Here is a 25,896-nt window from a genome sequence, read left to right as displayed (position 1 = left end):
TTGCCCGTCGATCCCAGCCAATTCCCATCTCATACCTTCAAAGTCTCCTTTCTTTAAGTTCAGGACCCTGGTCTCTGAATTAACCGTGTCACTTTCCATCCTAATGCAGAATTCCACCATATTATGGTCACTGGTTACACAAAAAAGCTGGAGAAACTCAGCGGGTGCAGCAGCATCTATGGAGCGAAGGAAATAGGCAACGTTTCGGGCCGAAACCCTTCTTCAGACGGAGATTATTATGGTCACTGTTGCCCAAGGGGTTTTGCACAACAAGATCGCTAACTAATCCTTCCTCATTACACAATACCCAGTCTAGGATGTCCTGTCCTCTAGTCAGTTCTGCTACATATTGGTTCAAAAAACCATCCCGTATACATATATAATAAATGAATAAACCTCAGTGTATATGCAATCACACACACACTGTTCATCGTTGCTGGCTTGGCTTTGTTCTTTTGCATACCTTTCATCCAATTGTTCCATAAATCAAACTTTTCATATCTCTTGTTTCCTGCTCCCCTGATTCTAAGTCTGACGCAGTGTCTCAACCTGAAACGTCACCTATTAATTTCTCCAGAGATGCTGCCTGTCCCACTGAGTTACTCCAACTTTGTGTGCCTATCTTCTTGTGTGTATATACATGTGTGTATATATATATATAAATATATAATATTATATATGTATCTACGCACACGACATACTCAGCACACATACGCACACACATTAAACAAACAAGCAAAAAGTCTACATTCTACTGGACCTGTGGAGCTTTCTGTCAGCAGGTGTCACTGAGTAACAGGTTTATTGGTTAATTAACACAGGCAGGGGACCCAATTGGTTGTGAAATGGAACCGTGTTGTTTGTGTAAATTCAATGACATGCTAATGGCTTGATCGTGATTGTTGGTCAGATGTGCAGCGCTGTCTGGATTCCTCAGTGCCCACACCAGGGTGTGGCGAGGAAGCGGTACATTGTGTATCAGGACAGAGCTGCCAAACTGACAACAGCGGAGGGAGCAGCGTTTTGGAACTGGGTCTGAGAGAGAGAGAGAGAGAGAGAGAGAGAGAGGAGGAGAGAGAGAGAGGGTGAGAGAGAGAGGGGGTGAGAGAGAGAGGAGAGGGGAGAGAGGAGGGGGTGAGAGAGGAGAGGAGGGGGGGGAGAGGAGAGAGAGGAGGAGGAGGGGGGGGAGGAGGGGGGGGGTGAGAGGAGAGGAGAGGGGGAGAGAGGGGAGAGGAGGAGGGGAGGAGAGAGGGGGGGGAGAGAGGAGAGGGGGGGGGGGGGGGGGGGAGAGGGGGGGGGGGGGGGTGGGAGAGGAGAGGAGGGAGAGGAGAGAGGGGTGAGGGAGAGGAGAGGAGGGGGGGTGGGAGAGAGGGAGGGGGAGTATGTATGTACGAGGAGGAGCGCGGGAGTAGTACGAGGGGACGGGGTGGGAAGGGTGCACACTTTCCGAGAAAAAGAAGCAAGACTTGACAAATAATCCTTCAGTGCTTTGATGTGCGATCTGGCCGTGAGCCGCGGGCTGGGCACGCTGTAAGCACACAGCTCACTTGTGTGAGAGACACTGGGCTCAGTGTGTGCAGTCGCATTTTATTACAACAAAATTCTCACCATTTATTGAAGGTAAGTGCAGACTGATTCTCAAGTTTGCTGCCGTTGAAAAGCTCCGGTTAACCCTGAGCCCATCTGCCTGTTCAGTGAAATAAACCACGTTGCACAGAGACTGTGTGAGCTGCTGAGAGATGAACGCTTTTAAAGGTTGCTCCTTTGAATTACAAAGGTTTTTGCTTTGAATAGGGTTTTTTTGTTAATGTGTGAGTGAGTGAGCGTCCTTGCAACTAGTTATTATGATCAGCATCTGCAGCACTGTGTGTGTGTGTGTGTGTGTGTGTATGTCTGTCTGTGCCTGTGTGTGTGTCTGTCTGTCTGTGTGTGTGTGTGTGTGTGTCTGTATGTGCCTGTGTGTGTGTGTGTGTGTCTGTCTGTGCCTGTGTGTGTGTGCCTGTGTGTGTGTGTCTGTCTGTCTGTCTGTGTGTGTCTGTGTGTCTGTCTGTCTGTCTGTGTGTGTGTGTGTCTGTGCCTGTGTGTGTGTGCCTGTGTATGTCTGTGCCTGTGTGTGTCTCACTCTCGCTAGCTGTAACTACTGTTTACTGGTTTATGAGAGAATGTTTCAGTGCTTCATCCAGTCTTGCCGGGGGGGGGTCAATGCCGCTGACATTTAATGTTTGCTAAGAGATTGTCAGTGACTTTGACGTGAGGCGTCCCGGGGTGATAATTGTTGGCTGTATCTTGGTGAAGGTTATGTTGCATCTTAATAGCGCCCCTTGTCTGAGCTCTTGTGATCACTGCCTGGCTAAATGATGGTCGAGGATTTAAACGGCTTACAGACTTTGTCAGTGCAAAATGCGTGCGATTTTTAGCGCAGGTACGATTCATTGCACATAGAGCAACGATCCGCTTGCCAATGCTGCCGGGAATCTAGTTCACACACTCCGTTCTGGGGAGGGCTACACTTGATCAGCGGGCATCTCAACTAAAAATGGGTGTTCTTTGAATGTGTTCTACTGCTCTTGTGTTACACTTCATGGTTTCAGTTGGGAGGTGGACAGATTTGATTCTTGGTGGGTCATTTGCAAGATGCTTTTTTAAAAAAATATATATATATTTTTTTAAGTATATAAGCACAGTTTGGATTGAAGGAGAAAAACTTTGCAGAAGGAGTTGGTTTTAGATATAAAATGTATTGGTGAAGCCAGAGGCTGGGAGACATTTTCGTCCCGTTAGGTCTGAATTGCAGGCATAAAAGTTGCAGTGTAACTCTATAGAAAACGTTGCTCCTCTCTGCATTGTCCTACGCAGAATGAATTGCTTTTTTTGTAACGGGTTCTTTGAGTGGGTTAAAGTGCCCCGGAGTCTGAGGTTTGACTTGAGCTCATAAAATGGTGGCAATTTGTCTGCCCGTTTCAATGTAGTTTATCCCAGATTTGCTTTTGGTTTGTTTGAAAGTCTGGACCATCCTCCTGACTGTGACAATACAAATCTGCACCAGAACAGCATTTCCACTAGCGGGGGAGTCCAGGACCAGAAGACAAAGCCTCCGAATTAAAGGACGTTCTTTTAGGAAGGAGATGAGGAGGAATTTCTTCAGTCAGAGGGTGGTGAATCTGTGGAATTAATTGCCGCAGAAGGCCGTGCAGGCCAAGTCAATAGGCAATAGGTGCAGGAGTAGGCCATTCGGCCCTTCGAGCCAGCACCGCCATTCCATGTGATCATGGCTGATCATCCCCAATCAGTACCCCGTTCCTGCCTTCTCCCCATATCCCCTGACTCCGCTATTTTTAAGAGCCCTATCTAGCTCTCTCTTGAAAGCATCCATAGAACCCGACTACACCGCCCTCTGAGGCAGAGAATTCCACAGACTCACCACTCTCTGTGAGGAAAAAGTGTTTCCTCGTCTTCATTCTGAATGGCTTACTCCTTATTCTTAAATCTTAAAGTCAATGGATATTTTTAAGGCGGAGGTTAGTACGGGTGTCATGGGTAATGGGGAGAAGGCAGGAGAATGGGGTTGACGGGTTGCGAGGGAAAGATAGATTAGCCATGAATGAATGGTGGGATTGACTTGATGGGCCGAATGGCCTAAATTCTCCTAGAACTTATGATTGGGAAACGGCAGCAAAGGAAACAAACATTGGTCCACTTAGAAAGATACAAAGTACTGGAGTAATGCAGCGGATCAGGCAGCATCTCCGGAGGACAAGGGTGGGTGATGTTTTATGTCAGGACCCTTCGTCATTAAGGGATTGGACAGACTAGATGCAGGAAAAATGTCCCCCATGTTGGGGGAGCCCAAAACCAAGGGTCACACTTTAAGAATAAGGGGTAGGCCATTTAGGACTGAGATGAGGAAAAACCTTTTCACCCAGAGAGTTGTGAATCTGCGGAATTCTCTACCACAGAAGGCAGTGGAGGCCAATTTACTGGATGTATTCAAGAGAGAGTTGGATTTAGCTCTTAGGGCTAATGGAATCAAGGGATCTGGGGGAAAAGCAGGAACGGGGTACTGATTCTGGATGATCAACCATAATCATATTGAATGGTGGTGTTTGCTCGAAGGGCAGAATGGCCTACACCTGCACCTACTTTCCATGTTTTTATGCTACCTGACCCACTGAGTTATTCCAGAATGTTGTCTTTATTTGTAAACCAGCAATTGTCCGAAGGAGGGTCTCGACCCGAAACGTCTCCTATTCTTTTTCTCCAGAGATGCTGCCTGACCTGCTGAGTTACTCTAGCATTTTGTGTCGGTCCTCGGTTCTTTGTGCTAACATTCTTGATCCACTTATGATATGCATCTGGGCAAACTAGCAACAAATGAGTGTAAATTGGATGTGAACTGATTTTGTCAGTGGCTCTGATTGCTTTTATAATTTGAACATACTCCAATGTTGTTAAGCTAAACGTGGTTTGACAACATACACAGTGTGTGTATTCGGGAATCGCTTCTCAAAAGCAGGTTAGCGTGCAGCGCAGAAACAGGCCTTTCGGCCCACTCTGCCCATTCTAACCTCCAATGCTCATCTATACTAATCCCACTTACCAGAACTTGTAATTTAATGATTTACGAGCACCTCTAGATAGGAATCATTCTAAAGAAGGTTTCTGACCCAAAAAAAGTCACCCATCTATGTTCTCCAGGGCTGCTGCTTGACCCACTGAGTTACTCCAGCACTTCGCATTCCCTTTTGTAAACCGGCACCTGCAGTTCCTTGTTTCGAGTTATTAAATATTTGAAAAGATCTCTGTCTAAACCCAATTCTTGCTGAGGGTCAGGATTGCAACCAGTTAAAGTGAAAACAATCTTTTCAGATTCATTCCAAATCTCCTAGCCTCTTAACTTAAACCAATGATACCCAGGCTGTGGGGTAAATATCTACCCAATCCACACCCCTCATCGATGGATAGGCAGCAGGGATAGAATGGGCCGAAATGCCTGTCTCTGTGTGACTGACTAGGATTCTAACCTTTCTATGATTCTAATAGAAAATGGTTTCCAATCCACCCCAGTTAAAACTGAAAAGAACAGAAGGATCCTGAACCAAAACGTCGCCTGTCCATTTTCTCCTGAGATGCTGCCTGACTCACCGAGTTACTCCAGCATTTTGTGTCTTATCTTTAGTATAAACCAGCATCTGCAGTTCCTTTTTATTACATTCCACTTTAAGCCGGTTTGAGTTTCGACTTGACATTTCTAACTCTTTCACTTTCTGTCCATTGCGGAGTGTTCAAATGCACCTATCCTGCCTGAAACCAAACAAATGCACCACAGTGATAGACACAAAGTGCTGGAGTAACTCAGCGGGCCAGGCAGTATCTGTAGAGAATAAAAATAGGTGACGTTTCGTGTCGTGTCGGGACCCTTCTTCAGACCAGACGGGCAGGTTTGTGGGTTAATTGGCTTCTGTAAATTGTCCTTTGTGTGCAGGATAGATGCAGTCTATGGGTGATGGCTGGGCGGCGTGGACTCGTTGGTTCGAAGGACCTGATTCCGCGCTGTATCTCCAAAACCTAAAGCTAAATAAACAAATGGATTTGAATTACGATGAAGTTTTAAAGGCATCTTTTATGCAGCGATTAACCTTGTGTGCTAATGGTTTCTGTTTGTCTTTCCAATTGCAGAGCTGAGGATGATGGCTGCAGGAAAGTACGCGAGTTTGCCTCGCAAGGCGCACGGCGACCGCAAGTGCTCCCTGGCATCCTCGATGGAGGCCCTGGATAAGGGAGGTCTCCTCTCCGGCCAGCATTCCAGTTACCTCCAGAGTGTCTCCATCCACGGCACGCTCCCGAGAAAGAGCAGCAGGAAACACTCTCTCCCGGCAGCCGGCACCTACGGACCATTGGATCTTCAGCCCTTGTCCCTGCAACCTCGGCTGCATAAGGCATCGTGGTCCTGCGATGTTATTGACGAGTATCCGTCACAAGATGCCAACGAGCTCCACTCTGGGTAACCCGTTACACTACTATGTGTGGGAAGGAACTGTGGGTGCTTGTTTAAACGGAAGATAGACACAAAATGCTGGAGCAACTCAGCGGGACAGGCAGCATCTCTGGGTGGAGATGCGATCCAGAGATGCGATGCCTGTCCCCGCTGATTTACATCCAGCGTTTCATGTCTATCTTTGGTCAAATTACTAGTTAAGTTAATGCACTGAAGACAATGGGGACTAAGTCGACCTGGTTGTATTAGGTTGTTTTTTCTCGGCCTGTTATTTTGCCCTTACTTTAGACTTTAGAGCTACAGTGTTTAAACGGGGCCCTTCAGCCCACCAAGTCCTCGCCTACCAATGATGGCTGTGGAGGCCAAGTCTATGGATATTTCTACTGTGGAGATTTACAGATGCATGATTAGTAAGAGTATCAGGGTTTATGGGGAGAAGGCAGGAGAATGGGGTTGAGAGGGAAAGATAAATAACGAGGATGTTGTTTTGGCTTGAGGGTATGGGGTATCGGGAGTGGTTGCATGGGCTGGGACACTATTCCTTGGAGCGCAGGTGGATGAGAGGTGATTCTATAGTGTATAAAATCATTAGAGGAATAGATCGGGTAGATGCACAAAGTCGCTTGCCCAGAGTAGGGGATTTGAAGACCAGAGGTCATAGGTTTAAGCTGAAGGTGAAAAGATTTAACAGGAATCTGAGGGATATCCTTTTCACACAATGGGTTGTGGGTGTACGGAACAAGCTGCCAGAGGAGGTAGTTGAGGCTGGGACTATTCCAATGTTTAAGAAACAGTTATACAGGTACATGGATAGGACAGATTTGGAGAGATATGGACCAAGCACAGGCAAGTGGGACTAGTGTAGCTGGGATATAGACACAAAATGCTGGAGTAACTCAGCGGGACAGGCAGCATCTCTGGCGAGAAGGAATGGGTGACGTTTCGGGTCGAGACCCTTCTTCAGACTGTAGCTGGGATATGTGGGCTGGTCTGGGCAAGTTGGGCAGAAGGGCCTGTTTCCATGCTCCATCACTCTATCAGCCATGGTTGAATGGCATAATGATGGGCCGAATGGCCTAATTCTGCTCCGAGAGCTTATGAACCACCCCGTACACTGACCCTCTCCACCCGAGGGAGGCAGAGGATGGAGAGACTGGAGGGAGTGTCTGTCAAAGGATGAGGTAGGATTGCCAAGGGGTGATTGATGGGTTGATTGTGGCTCTTAGAGACAAGTCTGACCAGAGGGTTTAGATAGTCGTGGAATGCAGGGCCGTGGGAAATGTCCAACACGTCCAACTAGAAAGAACTTTTGCCAAAGTCACACATGATCGCCTGACACCTTTCGCAGGATCCAGGCAGCGGGCAGTCTGGCTTCTGCCCGCATCCACTGCCTGCCCCTCATCCAGGCCCATGTCCATGCCCACCTGTGCCTGGAGAGGGAACATGCGGTGTCCACAAGGACTTAAGAGTTTAGTTTATTGTCACGGGTGCAGTGAAAAGCTTTCTGTTGCGTGCTAGCCAGTCAGCAGAAAGACAAGGCATGATTTCAGTCGAGCCATTTGCAGTGTATAGATGTATTTAAGAAGGAACTGCAGATGCTGGAAAATCGAAGGTACACAAAAATGCTGGAGAAACTCAGCGGGTGCAGCAGCATCTATGGAGCGAAGGAAATGGGCAACGTTTCGGGCCGAAACGTTGCCTATTTCCTTCGCTCCATAGGTTGATCAAGTTAGGTCTTTATTCTTTGGAGCGCAGAAGATTAAGGGGGGGGGACTTGATAGGGATAGGGATGAGAGGGATAGACAGAATTGACGTGGACAAGGTTTTCCCATTGAGAGTAGGGAAGATTCAAACAAGAGGACATGACTTGAGAATTAAGGGACAGAAGTTTAGGGGTAACACGAGGGGGAACCTCTTTACTCGGAGAGTGGTAGCTGTGTGGAATGAGCTTCCAGTGGAAGTGGTTGAGGCAGGTTCGATTTTATCATTTAAAAATAAATTGGATAGGTATATGGATGGGAAAGGAATGGAGGGTTATGGTCTGAGTGCAGGTAGATGGGACTAGGGGAAAGTGAGTGTTCGGCACGGACTTGAAGGGCCGAGATGGCCTGTTTCCGTGCTGTAATTGTTATATGGTTATATGCTGCTGCACCCGCTGAGTTTCTCCAGCATTTTTGTGTACCTGCAGTGTATAGATACTTGATAAGGGAATAACGTTTAGTGCAAGGTAAAGCCAGCAAAGTCCGATCAAGGACAGTCCGAGGGTCACCAAAGAGAGAGAGATAGCAGTTCAGCGCTGCTCCCTGGTTGTGGTGGGATGATTCCGTTGCCTGATAACAGCTGGGAGGAGATTGTCAGGCCTTCTGTGAGCGCTGGTCGCTGTTGGGTCTCAAATGCGTCGTGCATATGGATGATAATGTTGCAATTAGATGGTTGATGTTTGCAAACTGCACAAGCATTTGAGCTATGCAGTACTTTGCAACTGTGATTATGCAATAAAGGCTCCTTGATATAAGACTAAAATGGATGACTGACTGTGGAAGTGATCAGTTTTGATGCAGAGGGAGCAGGTTGTTGGAATTTTTACTTCGGTATTGAATCTTGAAGGCTGCAATGATTCAAGGTGGAAGATAAAGTACTGTGCCTCAAGCATGCATTTGGCCTCACTGTAGCAGTGCAAGAGGCTGCGACAGGAGGTCAGAGTGGGGAATGACGGGCAGCGACAGGAATAGAAATGTAATGTTGAGGCTCTAAGGTGCAGGTCAGACCGCATTTGGAGTACCGTGAGCAAATTTGGGCCACATATCTGAGGAAGGGTGTGCTGGCTCTGGAGAGGGTCCAGAGGAGGTTTACAAGAATGATTCCAGGAATGCGTGGGTTCGCATATGATGAGCGTTTGACAGCACTGGGCCTCTCCTCGATCGAGTTTAGTAGGTTGAGAGGGGACCTCATTGAAACTTACAGAATAATGAAAGGCGTAGAGAGGGTGGATGTGGAAAGGATGTTTCCATTGGTGAGAGATTCTGGAACCAGAGGCCATAGCCTTAGAATTTGAAAGGCGCTCTTTTAGTGAGGAGTTGAGGAGGAACTTCTTCTGTCAGAGGGTAGTTAATCTGGGGAACTCATTGCCACAGAGTGCTGTGGAGACCAAGCTGGTAGATATTTTTAAGGCAGAGATAAGACAAATTCTTGATTAGAACGGGTGTCAAGGGTTAGACAATAGACAATAGGTGCAGGAGCTGGCCATTCGGCCCTTCGATCCAGCACCACCATTCAATGTGATCATGGCTGATCATCCACAATCAGTACCCCGTTCCTGCTTTCTCCCCATATTCCCTGACTCTGCTACTCTTGAAAGCATCCAGAGAACATGCCTCCACCTCCCTCTGAGGCAGAGAATTCCGCAGACTCACCACTCTCTGTGAGAAAAAGTGTTTCATCGTCTCCGTTCTAAATGGCTTACTCCTTATTCTTAAACTGTGGCCCCTGGTTCTGGGCTCCCCCAACATTGTTGTAGGGAGAAGGCAGGAAAATGGGATTGGGAGGCAGAGATCAGCCATGATTGAATGACGGAGTGGACTTGATGGGCCAAGCGGCCTGATTCTAATAATAATAATAATAATACATTTTATTTATGGGCGCCTTTCAAGAGTCTCAAGGACACCTTACAAAAATTTAGCAGGTAGAGGAAAAACATGTAAGGGGAATGAAATAAATAGTAGAGACATGACTAGTACACAAAGTAAAGAAGAATTCAATTCAAAACACAATATGAGGCAATTAATGCACAGATGAAAAGGGAGGGGGTCGTGGGGCTAAGGATAGGCAGAGGTGAAGAGATGGGTCTTGAGGCGGGACTGGAAGATGGTGAGGGACATGGAATTGCGGATCAGTTGGGGGAGGGAGTTCCAGAGCCTGGGAGCTGCCCTGGAAAAGGCTCTGTCCCCAAAACTGCGGAGGTTGGACTTGTGGATGGAGAGGAGACCGGCTGATGTGGATCTGAGGGACCGTGAGGGTTGGTAGGGGGAGAGGAGGTCAGTGAGGTATGGGGGGGCCAGATGGTGGAGGGGTTCAAGTAGGTTATATGCAAGGAGGTGGGAATGAAGTTGCGACGCAACGATACGTTCCAGGGTTTTTGAAAGAAAGGGGAGGTTTGAGATTGGGCGGTAGTTAATGAGAGAGGAGGGATCAAGACCAGGTTTCTTTAAGATTGGTGTGACAGCAGCAGTTTTGAAAGCGGAGGGGACAATTCCTTGGGACAATGAGGAGTTGAAGAGATTAGTGAGGTAGGGGCAGAGAACGGGGAGGCAGGACTTCAGCAGGGGAGGGGGGAGAGGGTCGAGGGAGCAGGTAGTGGGTTTGGAAGAGCTGATGAGTTTGGAGATTTCAATAGGGGTGACCAGGTCAAACTGGGAGAGGAAGCAGTGTGGAGGAGGGGTAAGGAGGTCAGTGGAGATGTTGAAAGGAGGGGCCTTGGTAGGTGGTGGAGTAGATGCTGGGGAGTCGGGTACAGGGGATAAAGATTGATAGATGGTGCTGATTTTATCAGCGAAAAAGTGGAGGAATGAGTTGCAGAGATCCGGAGTAGAGGTAGGGAGAGTGTTGGCTCGAGGCTTGAGGAGGTTGCCCACTGTGGAGAAGAGGGTTCTGTGGTTTAGGCAGGGATCGGTGAATATGGAGGAGAGGTAGGCAGATTTTGCAGCAATGAGGGCATCTTTGTAGTCAGTGAGGTGGAGTTTGTAAGCTTCAAGGTGGACTGTGAGAGATGATTTCTTTGTGAGTCGTTCAAGTCGGCGACCAGTCCGTTTCAGTTTACGAAGTGAAGGTGTGTACCAGGGTGAAGATGTGTTCAAAGTTACGGTTCTTGTTTTGAGGTGGGCCATAATGTTAAGGGAGGTAGACAAGGTGGAGTTGAGATGGTTTGTGAGATCATCAGGTGAGATGAGGGTTGAGTCCAGGGGGAGAGTGGTGGAGAGCAGGTCAGAGAGATGGTGGGGATCAATGGATTTTAGATTACGGAAGGTGATTTCTCGGAAGAAGCGGGGGCGAGATGTCGGAGAAGGGATGGTGAACCGTATAAGCTTATGATCAGAGAGGGGGAAGAGGCAAGGATGGAGGTCGAGTACCGGTTGATTTGTGGAGCAGACCAGGTCAAGGATGTGACCTTTGTCATGGGTGGGAAAGGTGACGTGCTGAGTGAGAGAGAAATTGTCAAGTAAAAAGGCGAATTCAGATGCGAGCTTGCAGGTGGGGGAGTCCATGTGAATATTTAAGTCACCAAGTAGCAGCAGACGTGGGGAGAGGGATGAGGCAAGTGTGAGGAGTTCAGTGAAGTCAGATAGGAAGGAGGGGTTTGGTTTAGGTGGCCTGTAAATGAGGATGACTGTCATGGAGGAAAGGGCTTTGAAGGCGAGGAATTCAAATGATGCTACTGGGGGGAGGGTGAGTTCAGTGATACGAAAATTCAGGTTGAAAATAACAGCGAGGCCACCTCCATGGCGGGAGGGGCGGGGCTTGGCAATGTAATTAAATCCAGGTGGGGATGTTTCATTGAAGGAGAAGAAGACATTGGGTTGTTGCCAGGTCTCAGTGAGCAGAAGGAAGTCCAGAGTGTTGTCAAGGATTAGTTCATGGAGGGCAAGGGCTTTGTTGTTGAGCGACCTGGTGTTGAGGAGGGCAAAGTTGGCATTATGAGAGGGTGGAGGGATGGGAGCAGGCTGGAGAGATCTGAGGTTGTCCCGGTTGGCAGTGCGTGCGGTCAGCTGGGATGGGGGGTGACGCGAGTGAGGGGGGGCAGAGCGTGGTAGTGAGCAGATGATGGAATGGAATGTCCGTGGTTGAAGTAAACAAGCCTGTGCCGAGAGCATCTGTGGATGAAACGGGGTCGACGCAGAAGTCCAAGCTGTTTAATGACCTGGATGCAGGATGGGATGTGGTTGTTGAAGAAACCAGTCATTTGCAGAGTTGAGTATTTGAGCATGATGGTGAGGGTGCAGAGAGGTGTCCAGCGGTGCAGGTGCAGGTGGAGAGAGCATCCAGCGGTGAGGGAGGAGAGAGGTTGTCCAGCAGAGCGGGTGCAGCGAGGTGTCGAGCAGTGATTCTACTCCTATAACTTGTGAACGTGAATCTGGGAGTTACCCCAGCGGGTGGAATACAGGTGCCCCTGCAAAGCCGTTGCCCAAACTGCCTTTGGCTACTTTGTTCTGGAGATGGTTGACATATAGTGTGAACACTGAACACTCTAAACCAGCCTGTGAAAAATGCAAGTCAATTGCAGCGTTATCTGGCTAAGATGTTAAGATGGGAACAGTTTGTTTACGAGTGCTGATATTTTATCTTTACCTGTGGCAGGTTTTTGCAGGTTTGATTGTTGGGCTGACAGCATTCTTTGCGCAATGATCTACTTGGAAAATCTTGTCGCCAAAGTGAGTCTTAAAAAAGGTCAGGAGCAAAGGTCAGGGCGGTCACGGTGGCGCAGCGGCGAATGCAACGCTGGAGACCCGGGTTTATTTACTACTTTATTCTACTTGTATACTTTCTCCTTGCCTTCGGCTGCCCAAATTGTAACACATTTCACACCTGGATTAAACTCCATCTGCCATTTCTCTGCCCATATGAGTAACTGATCTACATCCTGTTGTATCCTTTGACAGATTTCTCCACTGCAATGTCATCTGCAAACTTGCTCTCTGAGCCTTTTACATTTATGCCCAAATATAGAAACAAGGAACTGCAGAAGCAGGTTTACAAAAATGACACGGAGTGCAGGAGTAACTCAGCAGGTCAGGCAGCATCTATGGGGGACACGGATAGGTGATGTTTCGGGTCGGTATCTTTCTTCAGACCAGTCCAAAGTGTCAACTATCCATGTTCTCCAGAGATGCTGCCTGATGAGTTATTCCAGCACATTGTATCTACTTTCATGTCCAAGACAGTCGTATAAATCCCTGTGGAATGCCGCTGATCCCAGACCCCTATCTAGAATGACACCTTTCTGCCACGACTCACTACCTTCTATGAGTAAGCTAGTTCTGAATTCAAACTACCAAGTGACATTCTCCCATAGTGACCTTCACACCCTTTCTATACTCCCTTTCACTCTGACCTTGCACTCTGCCACTCTCACCCTTTGTCCCCCTGTCTCGATTTTCCCAGTTAACTTGTCCCATAAAAGATAAGGTACCAACCTGGGCTCAATGTCCGATCTTTCCCAATACTGAATCCGGAAGTCAGATGGCATCATACTTCATTTATTTACTAGTTCTAATCACCAGGAGGTTGGATGGAGAGGGGGGGGGGGAGGGGGTGGGGGGTGGAGGAGGGGGGGGGGGGGGGAAGAGGTGCCGGGTGGGAGTAATCCCAGGAATGTGTTGGTTAAAATATGATGAGCGTTTGACGGCACTGGGCCTGTACTCGCTGGAGTTTAGAAGGATGAGGGGGAACCTCATTGAAAATTACTGAATAATGAAAGGCTTGGATAGAGTGGATGTGGAGAGGATGTTTCCACTAGTGGGAGAGTCGAGGTCTAGAGGGCATAGCCTCAAAAGTAAAGGACGTTCCTTTACGAAGGAGAAGAGGAGGAATTTCTTTAGTCGGAGGGTGGTGAATCTGTGGAATTCTTTGCCACTGAAGGCTGTGGAGGCCAAGTGAATGGATATTTTTAAGGCCGAGATTTTTGATTAGTACTGGTGTCAAGGGTTATGGGGAGAAGGCAGGAGAATGGGGTTTGGAGGAAGAGATTTATCAGCCATGATTGAATGGCGTAGTAGCCTTGATGGGCCGAATGGCCTAATTCTGCTCCTATCACATGATCTTATAAATTGGGCCTAACAGATGAACCTTATGCCACCGGAGCACTGGTTACTAGGCAACCTCAAACATGGATGCCGCTGAGGTGGCTAATGGACTGAGATTAACACAGAACATGTGTGAGTTAACAGTTAAAGCCCAAAGTAGATGTAAAATGCATTTGTTCCTTGTTCATGTGATGCATGGGACTGTGAAAATTAAATTGTACTTAAAAGTGAATTATAAATAGGTGCAGTTGCTTTTGTTGAATGTGCTTTCGGTAGGTTGTGTGAAACCGTCCCTGTTGTGAGAGATTACTCGTTGCCAAGATGAAATATTTAGCTTGATGTGCAGATGTTATCAGGGAGGAGGAATGTTACTGTGAGTAATGGAGTGAGTTTTCTCTTCTCCAGATAACCTACCACCGTGACAGCGAGATTAGTGTGCCTGAGGGGGCGGGGGGGTGAGAGGGGAGCTGCTGTTCAAAGTCTTGTTCTGAAGTGCTGCACTTTGGTTTTTAGATTAATGGACTCGCTGCCAGATCAAACTATTTGGCGCTGCACGGTGGCACAGCGGTGGAGTCGCTGCCTTACAGCGCCAGAGACCCGGGTTCCATCCTGACAACGGGTGCTGTCTGTACGGAGATAGTACTGAACGTTCTCCCCGTGGCCGCTTGGGTTTTCCCCGGGTGCTGCGGTTTCCTCCCACGCTCCAAAGACGTACAGGTTTAGCAGGCTGATTGGCTTCGGCAAAGATTGTAAATTGTCAACAGTTTGCAGAATAGCGTTAGTGCATGGGGATCGCTGGTCGGCATGGACCTGGTGGGCCGAAGGGCCTGTTTCCGCGCCACGTCGCTAAACCAAACTAAAATCTATTTCCTGAACGTATCGAATGATGCACAGGTTGCAGGCTGGGATGGAATGTACAGTGACTTAAGGGCCTGTCCCACATGGCCGTCATTTGCGCCTCATTTATGCGTTATATGTAAATTAGGTCGATGCGTTGTGATGCGAGGGGTGCGCATGCGTTGTGCATGGTGAGGCGTGGAATTGTATGCGGTGTCGCACGATGCTCCAGGATTTAGTACAGGAACAAAATCCTCGCTTGCCACCTGCGTAACGTATTGCGCACGCAAGCTGATGCATTGGCATCGTACGCTGGCGTCCCAACGTCTCGCGTGTATCGCGTGGTGAAGCGTGGTTACATCGCCGTGCGGCAATGTCCTTGCGTCAACGCCGCAGGGTATTCTAATGAGGTCACGTGCACCAGACGGCTGACGCGTGATTTGCGCGCGACATCGCGCATCACGACACGTCGACCTATTTTACATATGACGAGTAAATAATGCACAAATGACGGCCAAGTGGGACAGGACCTTTACTGTGGGTTCCATTGTACCACCTCCCTGTGACAATGAGTTCTGTGTCTCATTTACCAAAAATGATGGTCTCAGGGGTCGGGAAACTCGGGTCTCCTCTTCAGTGGAAGTAGAGGGTAGGTAGGGAGGGGGGGGGGGGGGGGGGGGGTTTGGGGGGGGGGGGGGGTGAGGGGGTTAGTTAGGTGATGTGTAGATTCCAGGCTGGCATTACTATAGTGACATCCTGGTGCACATCAGAAGCGACGTTTCATCAAGGGCTACAAACCCCACGCAGGAAATTAAGTTGCTGCCACTGAGTCACGGAGACCTACAACACGGAAACAGAACATTTGGCCTAACCTGTCCGTTTGGCCAAAAAATGCTCTGTCTAAGCTGTCTGCTCAGTCCGAAGAAGGGTATTGACCCAAAACGTCACCTGTTTCTGTTCTCCAGAGATCCTGCCTGACCTGCTGAGTTACTCCAGCATTTGGTGTAAACCAACACCTGTGAATCCTTCCTACCCGTTTGCTTAAGTTTGTCCCATATCTCTTTAACCCTTTCCTTTCCATGTACATGTCCAAATGTCTTTTAAATGCTGTGATAGAACCTGCCTCAACTACCACCTGTAGCAGCTGTTTCCCCTCTACCCATCACTCACTGTGTCAAAGAACATTGCCCCTCGGGTTCCTATTAAATCTTTCCTCTCGCTCGCTCACCTTAAACGTATATCCTCTGGTTCTTGATTCCACTACCCTGGGCATTCACCCAATCTGTTCATCGTACGATTTCATTCACATCTATAAGATCTCTCTTCAACCTCCTGCGCTCCAATGAATAGTCCTCACCTGCCCAATAGCTCTACCTATAGCTCAGGCCTTTGAATCCTGGCAACATCCTTGTAAATGTTCCCTGCACCCTTTCCAGCCTCTACAATTCTTCCAAAGGCGGTGAAGATGGTAATTTTTGTGGGTCAGGCAGCATCACTTGAGACAAAGAATGGGTAACGTTTTGGGCCGGGACCTTTCTTCACCTACTTTCAGAATGAAGAAGGGTCCCGACCCGACATGTTACCTGTCCTTTGTCTCCAGAGATGCTGCCTGATCCGCTGAATTGCTCCAGCACTTTGTGTCCTTCTTTGGTATAAACCAGCACCTGCAGTTCCTTGTTTTTGCAAGTTAATTTTTGTGTTGATTGTTAGTTTTCCTCATTAATGGAGTAAGAGTGGACTTTCTTCCTTATCTCTTAATTTTTGGTTAGCGATTGGTGAAATCCGAAAGGCGGTCCGTGCGTAATGTGAACGACAGCAATGCACCGGTCCTTTTTGTTGCCTGCAGTTTAGCTCATGCTCCTGACATTCCCCCCATTATCACCGATCATAACCGGGATTGTTCTGAAAGATCTTGCGTCAAAGCAGCAGTTTCAACTTGCAGTTATGCAACTCCTCCTAATGCAGTCAAACAGCCAACTAACAGTATTATGTTCAGTCTTGGTCACCCTGGTATTGGAAAGAATGCAGAGCAAACGTATGAGGATGTTGCCAGGACTCGAGGGACTGAGCTATTGGGAGAGGTTGGACAAGTTTGGACTTTGTTCCTCAAAACATAGGAGGCTGATCGTTTTTTTGGCCTTCATCAGTCGGAGTATGGAGTAGAGATTTGGGAGGTCATGTTACAGTTACACAAGACGTTGGTGAGGCCACGCTTAGAATTGTGTTCAGTTTGGTCACCATGTTATACGAAAAATACGAAACCACCTCCAGTTTAAATTCCATTTGCAAGATTTTGGAGGACCAAGAAACCAAGAACCAAGTTGTCAAGATTGAAAGGTTTCGGAGAAGTATATTGACAGGACTTGAGGGGCTGAGCTATACATAGAAACATAGAAAGTAGGTGCAGGAGTAGGCCATTCGGCCCTTTGAGCCTGCACCGCCATTCAATATGATCATGGCTGATCATCCAACTCAGTATCCTGTACCTGCCTTCTCTCCATACCCCCTGATCCCTTTAGCCACAAGGGCCACATCGAACTCCCTCTTAAATATAGCCAATGAACTGGCCTCGACTACCTTCTGTGGCAGAGAATTCCAGAGATTCACCACTCTCTGTGTGAAAAATGTTTTTCTCATCTCGGTCCTAAAGGATTTCCCCCTTATCCTTAAACTGTGACCCCTTGTCCTGGACTTCCCCAACATTGGGAACAATCTTCCTGCATCTAGCCTATAGGGAGAGGTTCAGCAGGCTGGTGCTTTATTGCTTGGAGTACAGCAGGGTGAGGTGTACAGAATCTTGAGAGGAATAGATCGGTTAAATGCACAGAGTCTTTTGCCTAGAGTAGGGGATTTGAGGACCAGAGGACAGTTTAAGGTGAGGGGGGAATCTGAGGGGTAATTTTTTTTTTCTTCACACAAAGGCTGGCAGGTGTATAGAACAAACTGCCAGAGGAAGTAGATGAGACTGGTATCTCAATGCTTAACAAACATTTGGACAGGTTAAGTAGGGTAGGGTAGCTTTAGAGGGATATGGGCAAAAAGCAGGCAGGTGGGACTAGTGTGCTTGGGCTAGTTGGGCCAAAGGGCCTGTTTACAAGCTGTATGACTTATACACGTCTACAAGATTAGAGTCTAAAATCATTGAGGGCTATAGATAGGGTGAAAGCACAAAGTCTTTTTACCAGGGTTAGGAAATCTTGAGCCAGAGCACAAAGATTTAAGGTGAGAGGGGAAAGATTTAATAGGAACCTAAAGGGCAGCTTTTTCACACAGAGGATGGTGCGTACATGGAATGAGCTGGTAAAGGAAGTGTCGAGACGAGGAACTGCAGATGCGGGTTTACAAAAAAAAGTGCTGGAGTAACTCAGCGGGCCAGGCAGCATATCCGGGGATTGAAGAAGGATCTTGCCAAAAACGTCACCTGCCCATGTCCCCCGGAGTTGATGCCTCACCCGCTGAGTTACTCCAGCACTTTGGGGTTTTTTTAAACTCAAGAATCCAGCATCTGCAGTTCCTTGTGTCTCCTCATATTTGCAACATCACAGAAGAGAAGAAAATGGTTGTATGTTGGAAGAGGACAGTCAGTCGGGAAGAGTGACTAGTCTAATCCTTGGGGTTTGTTTCTCCTGCATGAGCTTGCATTCTCATCGGTATTCAGTCCCATGCTTAACCCACAAACCAACCCACAATAAGCCAGACGGCACAACCTTTTCTCTCCTCTCCAGGCAGTCTACGAACGGCTTGCTCGGGGAAGTTAGCTTCACTAGTGATAGGAGCAGAATTAGGCCATTTGGCCCATCAAGTCTACTCCACCATTCAATCACGGCTGATCTATCTTTCCCTATCCTATCACAACCCAATTCTCCTGCCTTCTCCCATTACCCCTGACATCCGTACTAATGAAGAATCTTTCTATCTCTGCCTTAAATAAAACCATTCACTTGGCCTCCACAGCCACCTGTGGCAATGAATTCCACAGATTCACCACCCTCTGACTAAAAAAATTCCTCCTCAACTCCTTCCTAAAGGCACATCCTTTAATTCTGAGGCTATGGCCTCTGGTCCTCGACTCTCACTAGTGGAAACATCTTCTCCACATCCACTCTATCCAGGAACTCCCACTAGTGGAAACATCCTCTCCAAATCCACTCTATCCTGAAGCCGTGTTGCCGAGGGGTGAGAAATGCCAGATGGTCTCGGCAGAGGCTGGTGGATTCCCCCCCCCCGCCCCCGTGATCAGGGACTCCCTTTTGTTCTCTTTCTGGGTTCCTCATAAGTGATAGTAGAATTAGGCCATTCGGCCCATCAAGCCTACTCCGCCATTCAATCCTGGCCAATCTATTTCTCCCTCCTAACCCCATTCTCCTGCCTTCTCCCCCATAACCTCTGACACCCGTACTAATCAAGGTATTAAACTCCCTGTTTAGTTTTGTATGCCATGCCATCTATTGAGAGAACGTGTTTTATATTTCATAACCAGCCTCGCCCGTGATCAGGGCAGGTCATTAATTCACTGGTCGAACAAACAGAGGCGCTTCCGTTCAGCATTAAGTAGGTCACGCTTTTGACAGCCCGTGGTTTGGCAGTGACGCTTTGATTCACGGCCATCCACCCCTGGACCAGACAGGTGTTAGCGGAGAGGGTTCCTGTCGACACCTGTTATTCCTCCCCATGTGTGCCTGGTGCCGTGCGGAAGCAATGTTCCCGGCGTGACATTTACCCAAGCTGTGCGCCCGGCCTCCAACTGTTGTGGTTTGTAACACTGCAGCTGTTCTGTCGTTCTTCGGGTGAGTTCGAGAGGGCGGCGCAGTAACAGGACTCTCAGCGGCAGAGCCAAAACTCTACCTGTTCTGTGAGCACATAACTAGGTCAGGCACCAAGGGACTGGCTCGCTGCTAAAGGAGCTCCCTCTTGAATGAGATGTTGAAACAAAGTCCAAACAGCCTGTTCATAGAGTGATACAGTGTGGAAACAGGCCCTTCGGCCCAACTTACCCACACCGACCAATATGTCCCATCTACACTAGTCCCACCTGCCTACGTTTGACCCATATCCCTCCAAATCTGTCCTATCCATGTACGTGTCTAATTGTATCTTAAATGTTGCAATAGTCCCTGCCTCAACTATCTCTTCTGGCAGCTTGTTCCATACATCCACCACCCTTTGTGTGAAAGAGTTACCCCTCAGATTCCTATTAAATCTTCACAAACCTATGACAATGAGGCAAACAAACAGTAATATTAATCTGTAGGGCAGAGAAACTAGTCTGAGAACTAGGGTAGGGGAGAGAGAGAGAGGGGGGGAAAGCGAGGGCTACTTGAAGTTAGCAAAATCAATGGGTTGTATGCTGCCCAAGTGAAGCATGAGGTGCTGTTCCTCCAATTTTACTGTTTATTTATTTTACTGTTTGCCAGGTTGTCACTTTCCCCTCAGCCGACAATGAACACTCTACGTTTCCTTGTTTGCATTGTCAGCTTTGATCTGTCATTTTCACACCTTACCCACCCATATCTCTAGTTTCCCTCTCCCTGACCCTCAGACTGAAGAAGGGTTTCGACCCAAAATATCACCCGTCCATTCCTTCTCTCCAGAGATGCTGCCTGACCCGCTGAGTTACTCCAGCATTTTGCATCTATCTTCAGTGTAAACCAGCATCTGCATTTCCTTCCTACGCATTCCCTCTAAAGATTAGTCTGAATCTGTCATGAACCCAAACGTCACCTATCCATGTTCTCCAGAGAGGATTCCCGACCTGCTGAGTTACTCCAGCAATTTGTGTTTATTTTTTCCCTTTAAACCGTTCCGATTCATGTAGCTGTTCAAACGTCTTTTAAATGTTGTTATAGATCTTGCCTCAACAGCCTCCTCTGGCAGTTTCCACGCTGTATCTCTAAACTACAGTGGTCCAAGATGGCAGCTCGCCCCCTCTCAGGGCCATTTGGGGAATAAATGCAGGCCCTGCCCGTGATATTTTGTTTAGTTTAGAGATACAGGACTTTTGGCCCACCGTGTCCGCACCAACTAGTGCTCCCCGCACATTAACATTGTGGCACACATTCACACACACACACACACACACACACCACACACACACACACACACACACACAAATCACACATCTGTGGACACACACACAGGGATACACACAACACACACACGTACACACACAAAACACACACACACACACACACACACACACACACTTATTTACATTTAGATTATACCAAGCCAATTAACCTACAAACTTGTGCGTCCTTGGAGTATGGGAGTTGGGATGAAACCAAAGGTGCATGTGACAAATAAATTTGAACTTGAAGATCTCGGAGAAAAACCATGCGGTCATGGGGAGAACGTACAAACTCCGTACAGACAGCACCCGTAGTGGGGATCGAACCTGGGTCTCTGGCACTGCAAGGCAGCAACTCTAACGCTGCGCCACCGTGACGCCCTTGCTTATACCATCTGAATTTGAGGAGCAGTTCTCTATTTCATTCTTGGCATGGATATTGGAGGAGGTGCCACTGAGAAACTCCAGTATCGTACTGGGACTGAAGGGTCAGGTTGATGCCTAAACCCTTATCTTTGACGATTTTACACAATTTAGGAATGTTCTAGGATGATTAAGGCACTTAATGGGGTAGATGGAATGAGTCGTACGGCATGGGAGCAGGCCATTCGGCCCAACTTGTCCATGCTGACCAACATACCCCATCTACACTAGTCCCACCTGCCTGCGTTTGGCCCATATCCCTCTAAACCTGTCCTATCCATGTACCTATCTAAATATGATAGTACATATCACTAAACATAGTGATAGTACATGCCTCAACAAACCCCTCTGGCAGCTAGTTCCATGCACATATCACCCTTTATGTAATAAAAATTTACCCATCAGGTTCCTGTTAAATCTCTTCTCCCCCCCCCCCCATCCCTCACCTTAAACATATGTCCTCTGGTTCTTGTTTTCCCTACTATGGGGGGGGGGGGGAACTCTTTGCATTTATCCAATCTGATCCTCTCATGATTTGTACACCTCTATAAGATCACCCCTCATCCTCCTGCGCTCCAAGGAATAAAGTCCTAGCCTGCTCAACGGCTCAGCCTATAGCTCAGGCCATCAAGTCCTGGCAGCATCGGTACAAATCTTCTCTGCACCCTTTCCAGCTTGACGACGTCTTTCCTGTAACAGGAATAATCGGGTACAAACTTTAATTCAAGGCAGGTTGGAAAGCCCACCTCTCTCCGAAAGGTGGTGGCAATCTGCAAATGGTGAGACTTGAAGAGCAGAAGGGGTCGGGTGAAAATCTCAGGTTGATCAATTTTCCGTACCTACCCAGTTGTGGTTGGCTGAGTGTTTAAGAAGGAACTGCAGATGCTGGAAAATCGAAGGTACACAAAAATGCTGGAGAAACTCAGCGGGTGCAGCAGCATCAATGGAGTGAAGGAAATAGGCAACGTTTCGGGCCGTAGCATTGCCTATTTCCTTCGCTCCATAGATGCTGCTGCACCCGCTGAGTTTCGCCAGCATTTTTGTGTGTACCTGTAGTTGTCTGAGGATGGTTTAAGGTGGATGAGTTGAATGTGCAGATAGCTATTAATGACTATGATATGGTTGGGATCACGGAGACATGGCTCCAGGGTGACCAAGGCTGGGGGCTGAACATCCAGGGATATTCAATATTCAGGAGGGATAGATAGAAAGGGAAAGGAGGTGGGGTAGCGTTGCTGGTTAGAGAGCAGATTAACGCAATAGAAAGAAAGGACATTAGTTTGGAGGATGTGGAATCGATATGGGTAGAGCTGCGAAACACTAAGGGGCAGAAAACGCTAGTGGGAGTTGTGTACAGGCCACCTAACAGTAGTAGCGGGGTTGGGGATGGCATCAAACAGGAAATTACAAATGCGTGCAACCAAGGTAAAACGGTTATAATGGGTGACTTCAATCTACATATAGATTGGGTGAATCAAATTGGCAGGGGTGCTGAGGAAGACGATTTCTTGGAATGTGTGCGGGATAGTTTTCTAAAGAACCAACAAGTAGAGGAACCAACGAGAGAGCAGGCTATTCTAGATTGGGTATTGAGTAATGAGGAAGGGTTAGTTAGCAATCTTGTTGTACGTGCCCCCTTGGGCAAGAGTGACGAGAATATGGTTGAGTTCTTCATTAGGATGGAGAGTGACATCGTGCTAATTCAGAGACAATGGTTCAATGAACTTAAAGAACCTACAAACTAACTTTGAGGTGGGAGGAACCATGTGAATTGGCCAAGATTGGTCTGGCAATTGATTCTTAATGGGTCACCCATGGATGCAACCCGGAAGGCATTTAAAGACTGCATGGATGAACTTAAAAACCATGGATTTGCCGTTGTAACTGTTTAGACATTCATGTTCGTGAGTCATGGGAGCGGAATTAGGCCATTTGCGCATTAAGTCTACTCCGACATTCAATCATGCCTGATCTATTTTTCATTCTCCTTCACCCCATTACCCCTGACTCCTGTACTAATCAAGAATTTATCAATCTCCACCTTAGAAAAAAAAACTTTAAAAATCCATTGACTTGACCTCCACAGCCTTTGGCGGCAATTAATTCCACAGATTCACCACCTCGGACTAAAGAAATTCCTCCTCATCTCCTTTCTAAAGGTAGGTCCTTTTATTCTGAGGCTATAGCCTTTGGTCCTAGACTCTCCCACTAGTGGAAACATCCTCTCCACATCCACTCTATCCGGGCCTCTGGCCTTTCTCCCAGCCAGATATCTCCCAAGCTTCATTGCAGGGGTGTAAAGACAACCTTGTATTACTGTGGGAAGGTGATTCCCAGCTGACGGAGTACATTACTGTAAAGGGTACAACACTGTGGAAAGGTGAATCTGTGGAGCACAGCTGCAAGCAAGCTAACAACGTGGTGAGATATCTTTCAACAGCCTGGGTTCAGAGTATCAGAAGGACGATGGTTGTGATCAGAAGGACGTTGGTTGAACAGTGTGATCGCAATGTGTAGAAAGGAACTGCAGATGCTGGTTTATACTGAAGTCAGGCAGAAAATGCTGGAGTAATTCAGCAGGTCAGGCAGCATCTCTGGAGAGAAGGAAAAAGATTGGGTGATATTTTCTGGGTGAGACCCTTCTTCAGACTGAAAGGCATGGAGAAGTGAAACGAGAGATATCGACGGTGACGTGAGAAATGTAGAACAAATTAATGAAAGATATGCAAAAAAAGTAACGGTGGTAAAAGGAAGAGGCCATTGTTAGCTGTGGATTACTGTAGGTGAAAACGAGTTGCAGACAATGAAACTCACCAAAGGTCAGTTCGGGAGAATGTCTGTGTCATTGCAAGCATCCACAACTGAAGTGGAAGGAAGGCAAGGGGCTCAGCATAGGGGCCCATCACAAATCATTCCAATTGCTGTAGATGCTGCCATTGCCATGGACAAGGCAACACAAGACTTGGGGAAGTGTTTGATGTCGACAAGGCGTCTGTTGTTTCGAGTCACTGAATGGAGCTGGATGCCTGGAGGGTGGAAAGTGTTGCACTGCGAAGACGATTCGAGATCCCATGTGTGACGCCACACGTGGTCTGGTCCCTCTGATAGCTGTTCGATGCAGTGCGTCATAGCCCAGTCAAGGCGGAGCGGGAACGGCCATGGCATCATTGGGACGGTCTGAGGAGATGACTTTCCAGCTTCAGCTGGGAGAGTAGAGGAGGTTCAGCGTCTGAGTGAAGTCGGGATGGAGCAGGAACAGACGCACAAAGTTGAAAAGGAGTCGGAGCAGAAAATCATCGTGTTGTGTGTCTCCTGTTTACCAATATTCTGCCAACAGTGACCAATTGTCACTGCCGTCGTAGATAACTGGTTTTATTCACCCCCGTTAGCATTGCAGCTGATGTTTAGAAAATATGCAGAATGATGTGATTGAACCGAGGTAAGATGCAGGATGTGCGTTTCATTACTTCTAAAGATATTCACTAACGTAATCACTGGGAATTATAATTTCTGGAATGGATAGTGCGGAGAAATTAATCTTAACTTATGGTGCTTTGTTTGGGGGAGAGGACGGAAGAAACTAATGAATGGGCATAATTGGTGGTGGAATTGAATGGTTGTCAATGGTTGCATTGATTTGTTGTTTATCTTTGGAGGGGGAGGAGTATAGTTTTTGAGTGTGTATTTGCCTTTGAAGACTTCTGATATGTTGTGGCACCAGTCACTGCTTTGTGTCACGTGTCGACTTGCTTCACAAAATGGTATGTTTGTTTGGTAATAACTCGATAGACAATGGACAATAGGTGCAGGAGGAGGCCATTCGGCCCTTTGAACCAGCACCGCCATTCAATGTGATCATGGCTGATCATCCCCAATCAGCACCCAGTTCCTGCCTTCTCCCCATACCCCCTGACTCCGCTATCTTTAAGAGCCCTATCTAGTTCTCTCTTGAAAGCATCCGGACAACCGGCCTCCACCGCCCTCTCAGTGACTTGCCCTTAATGAATTTTAGCACCAAATAGCTTCTGGATAAAAATGTCCAGCGAAATGGCACAGTGGCGCAGCGGTAGAGTTGCTGCCTTACAGCGCCAGAGACCCGGGTTCGATCCTGACTACGGGTGCTGTCTGTACGGAGTTTGTACGTTTTCCCTCTGACCGCGTGGGTTTTCTCTGGGTGCTCCGGTTTCCTCCCACATTCCAAAGATGTACATGTTTGTAGGTTAATTGGCTTTGGAACAATTGTAAAATTGTCCCTAGTGTGTAGGATAGTGTTGGTGACTGGGGCGATAATTGGTTGACACGGGCTGGATGGGCTGAAGGGCCTGTTTCCACGCTGTATCTACAAAGTCTAAAGTGTAAGCCATGTTGGCTCCGGACTATTCACGATCCATGCCCACTGCCCCTTTCTAGCAGTGCACACGCCTGTGATAATATCCACCCATCAGTGTTACCCTGGAGAGTCAGGCTCGTTTGTCTCCTGCAGGTTTCACATGAATCTACAGCTCTCTGTCTCTCTCCCTCTCTACATTACCACGTGGACCGTTACTAATGCCTGACCCTGACTCCGTTCCTGGCTGCAGACTCTCCCCTGTCCCAGTCTCCTGCTCTCCCTCACTCCACTCCTGTCTGTAAACCCATCCCGCGCTCTGGCTACAAGGCCCTCGTGTTCCTGACCCCAGCCCCGACCTCCCGACAACGATTCCTGGGATGTCCACTGTGAAGAGGCGGGCACCAGAGGGGGTCACGGCACGGGGGGGGGGAGAGACCGCAGCCCACGG

The 25,896-nt window shown here is 47.9% G+C and overlaps 1 protein-coding gene across 4 annotated transcripts in view; it reads left to right on the top strand.

The window, feature by feature from the left end:
- The window catches only part of bcar3 (BCAR3 adaptor protein, NSP family member), a 148,823-nt gene that overhangs the window by 50,638 nt on the left and 72,289 nt on the right, over positions 1-25,896 (top strand). For 3 of the 4 annotated variants that reach the window (XM_055641447.1, XM_055641445.1, XM_055641443.1), the window contains one exon: positions 5,677-6,001. In XM_055641447.1, the coding sequence (XP_055497422.1) occupies positions 5,685-6,001 (317 nt within the window). In that variant the 5' untranslated portion in view covers positions 5,677-5,684. Of the gene's footprint in view, positions 1-1,433; positions 1,621-5,676; positions 6,002-25,896 lie in introns of those variants that run through there. The other variant, XM_055641444.1, reaches the window with a different exon arrangement.

The sequence above is a fragment of the Leucoraja erinacea genome, chromosome 10 (genome assembly GCF_028641065.1).
Source record: "Leucoraja erinacea ecotype New England chromosome 10, Leri_hhj_1, whole genome shotgun sequence".
NCBI classification, from domain to species: domain Eukaryota; kingdom Metazoa; phylum Chordata; class Chondrichthyes; order Rajiformes; family Rajidae; genus Leucoraja; species Leucoraja erinaceus.
Note: the sequence above shows the minus strand (reverse complement) of the source record. Positions and strands in the feature narration are given on the sequence as shown.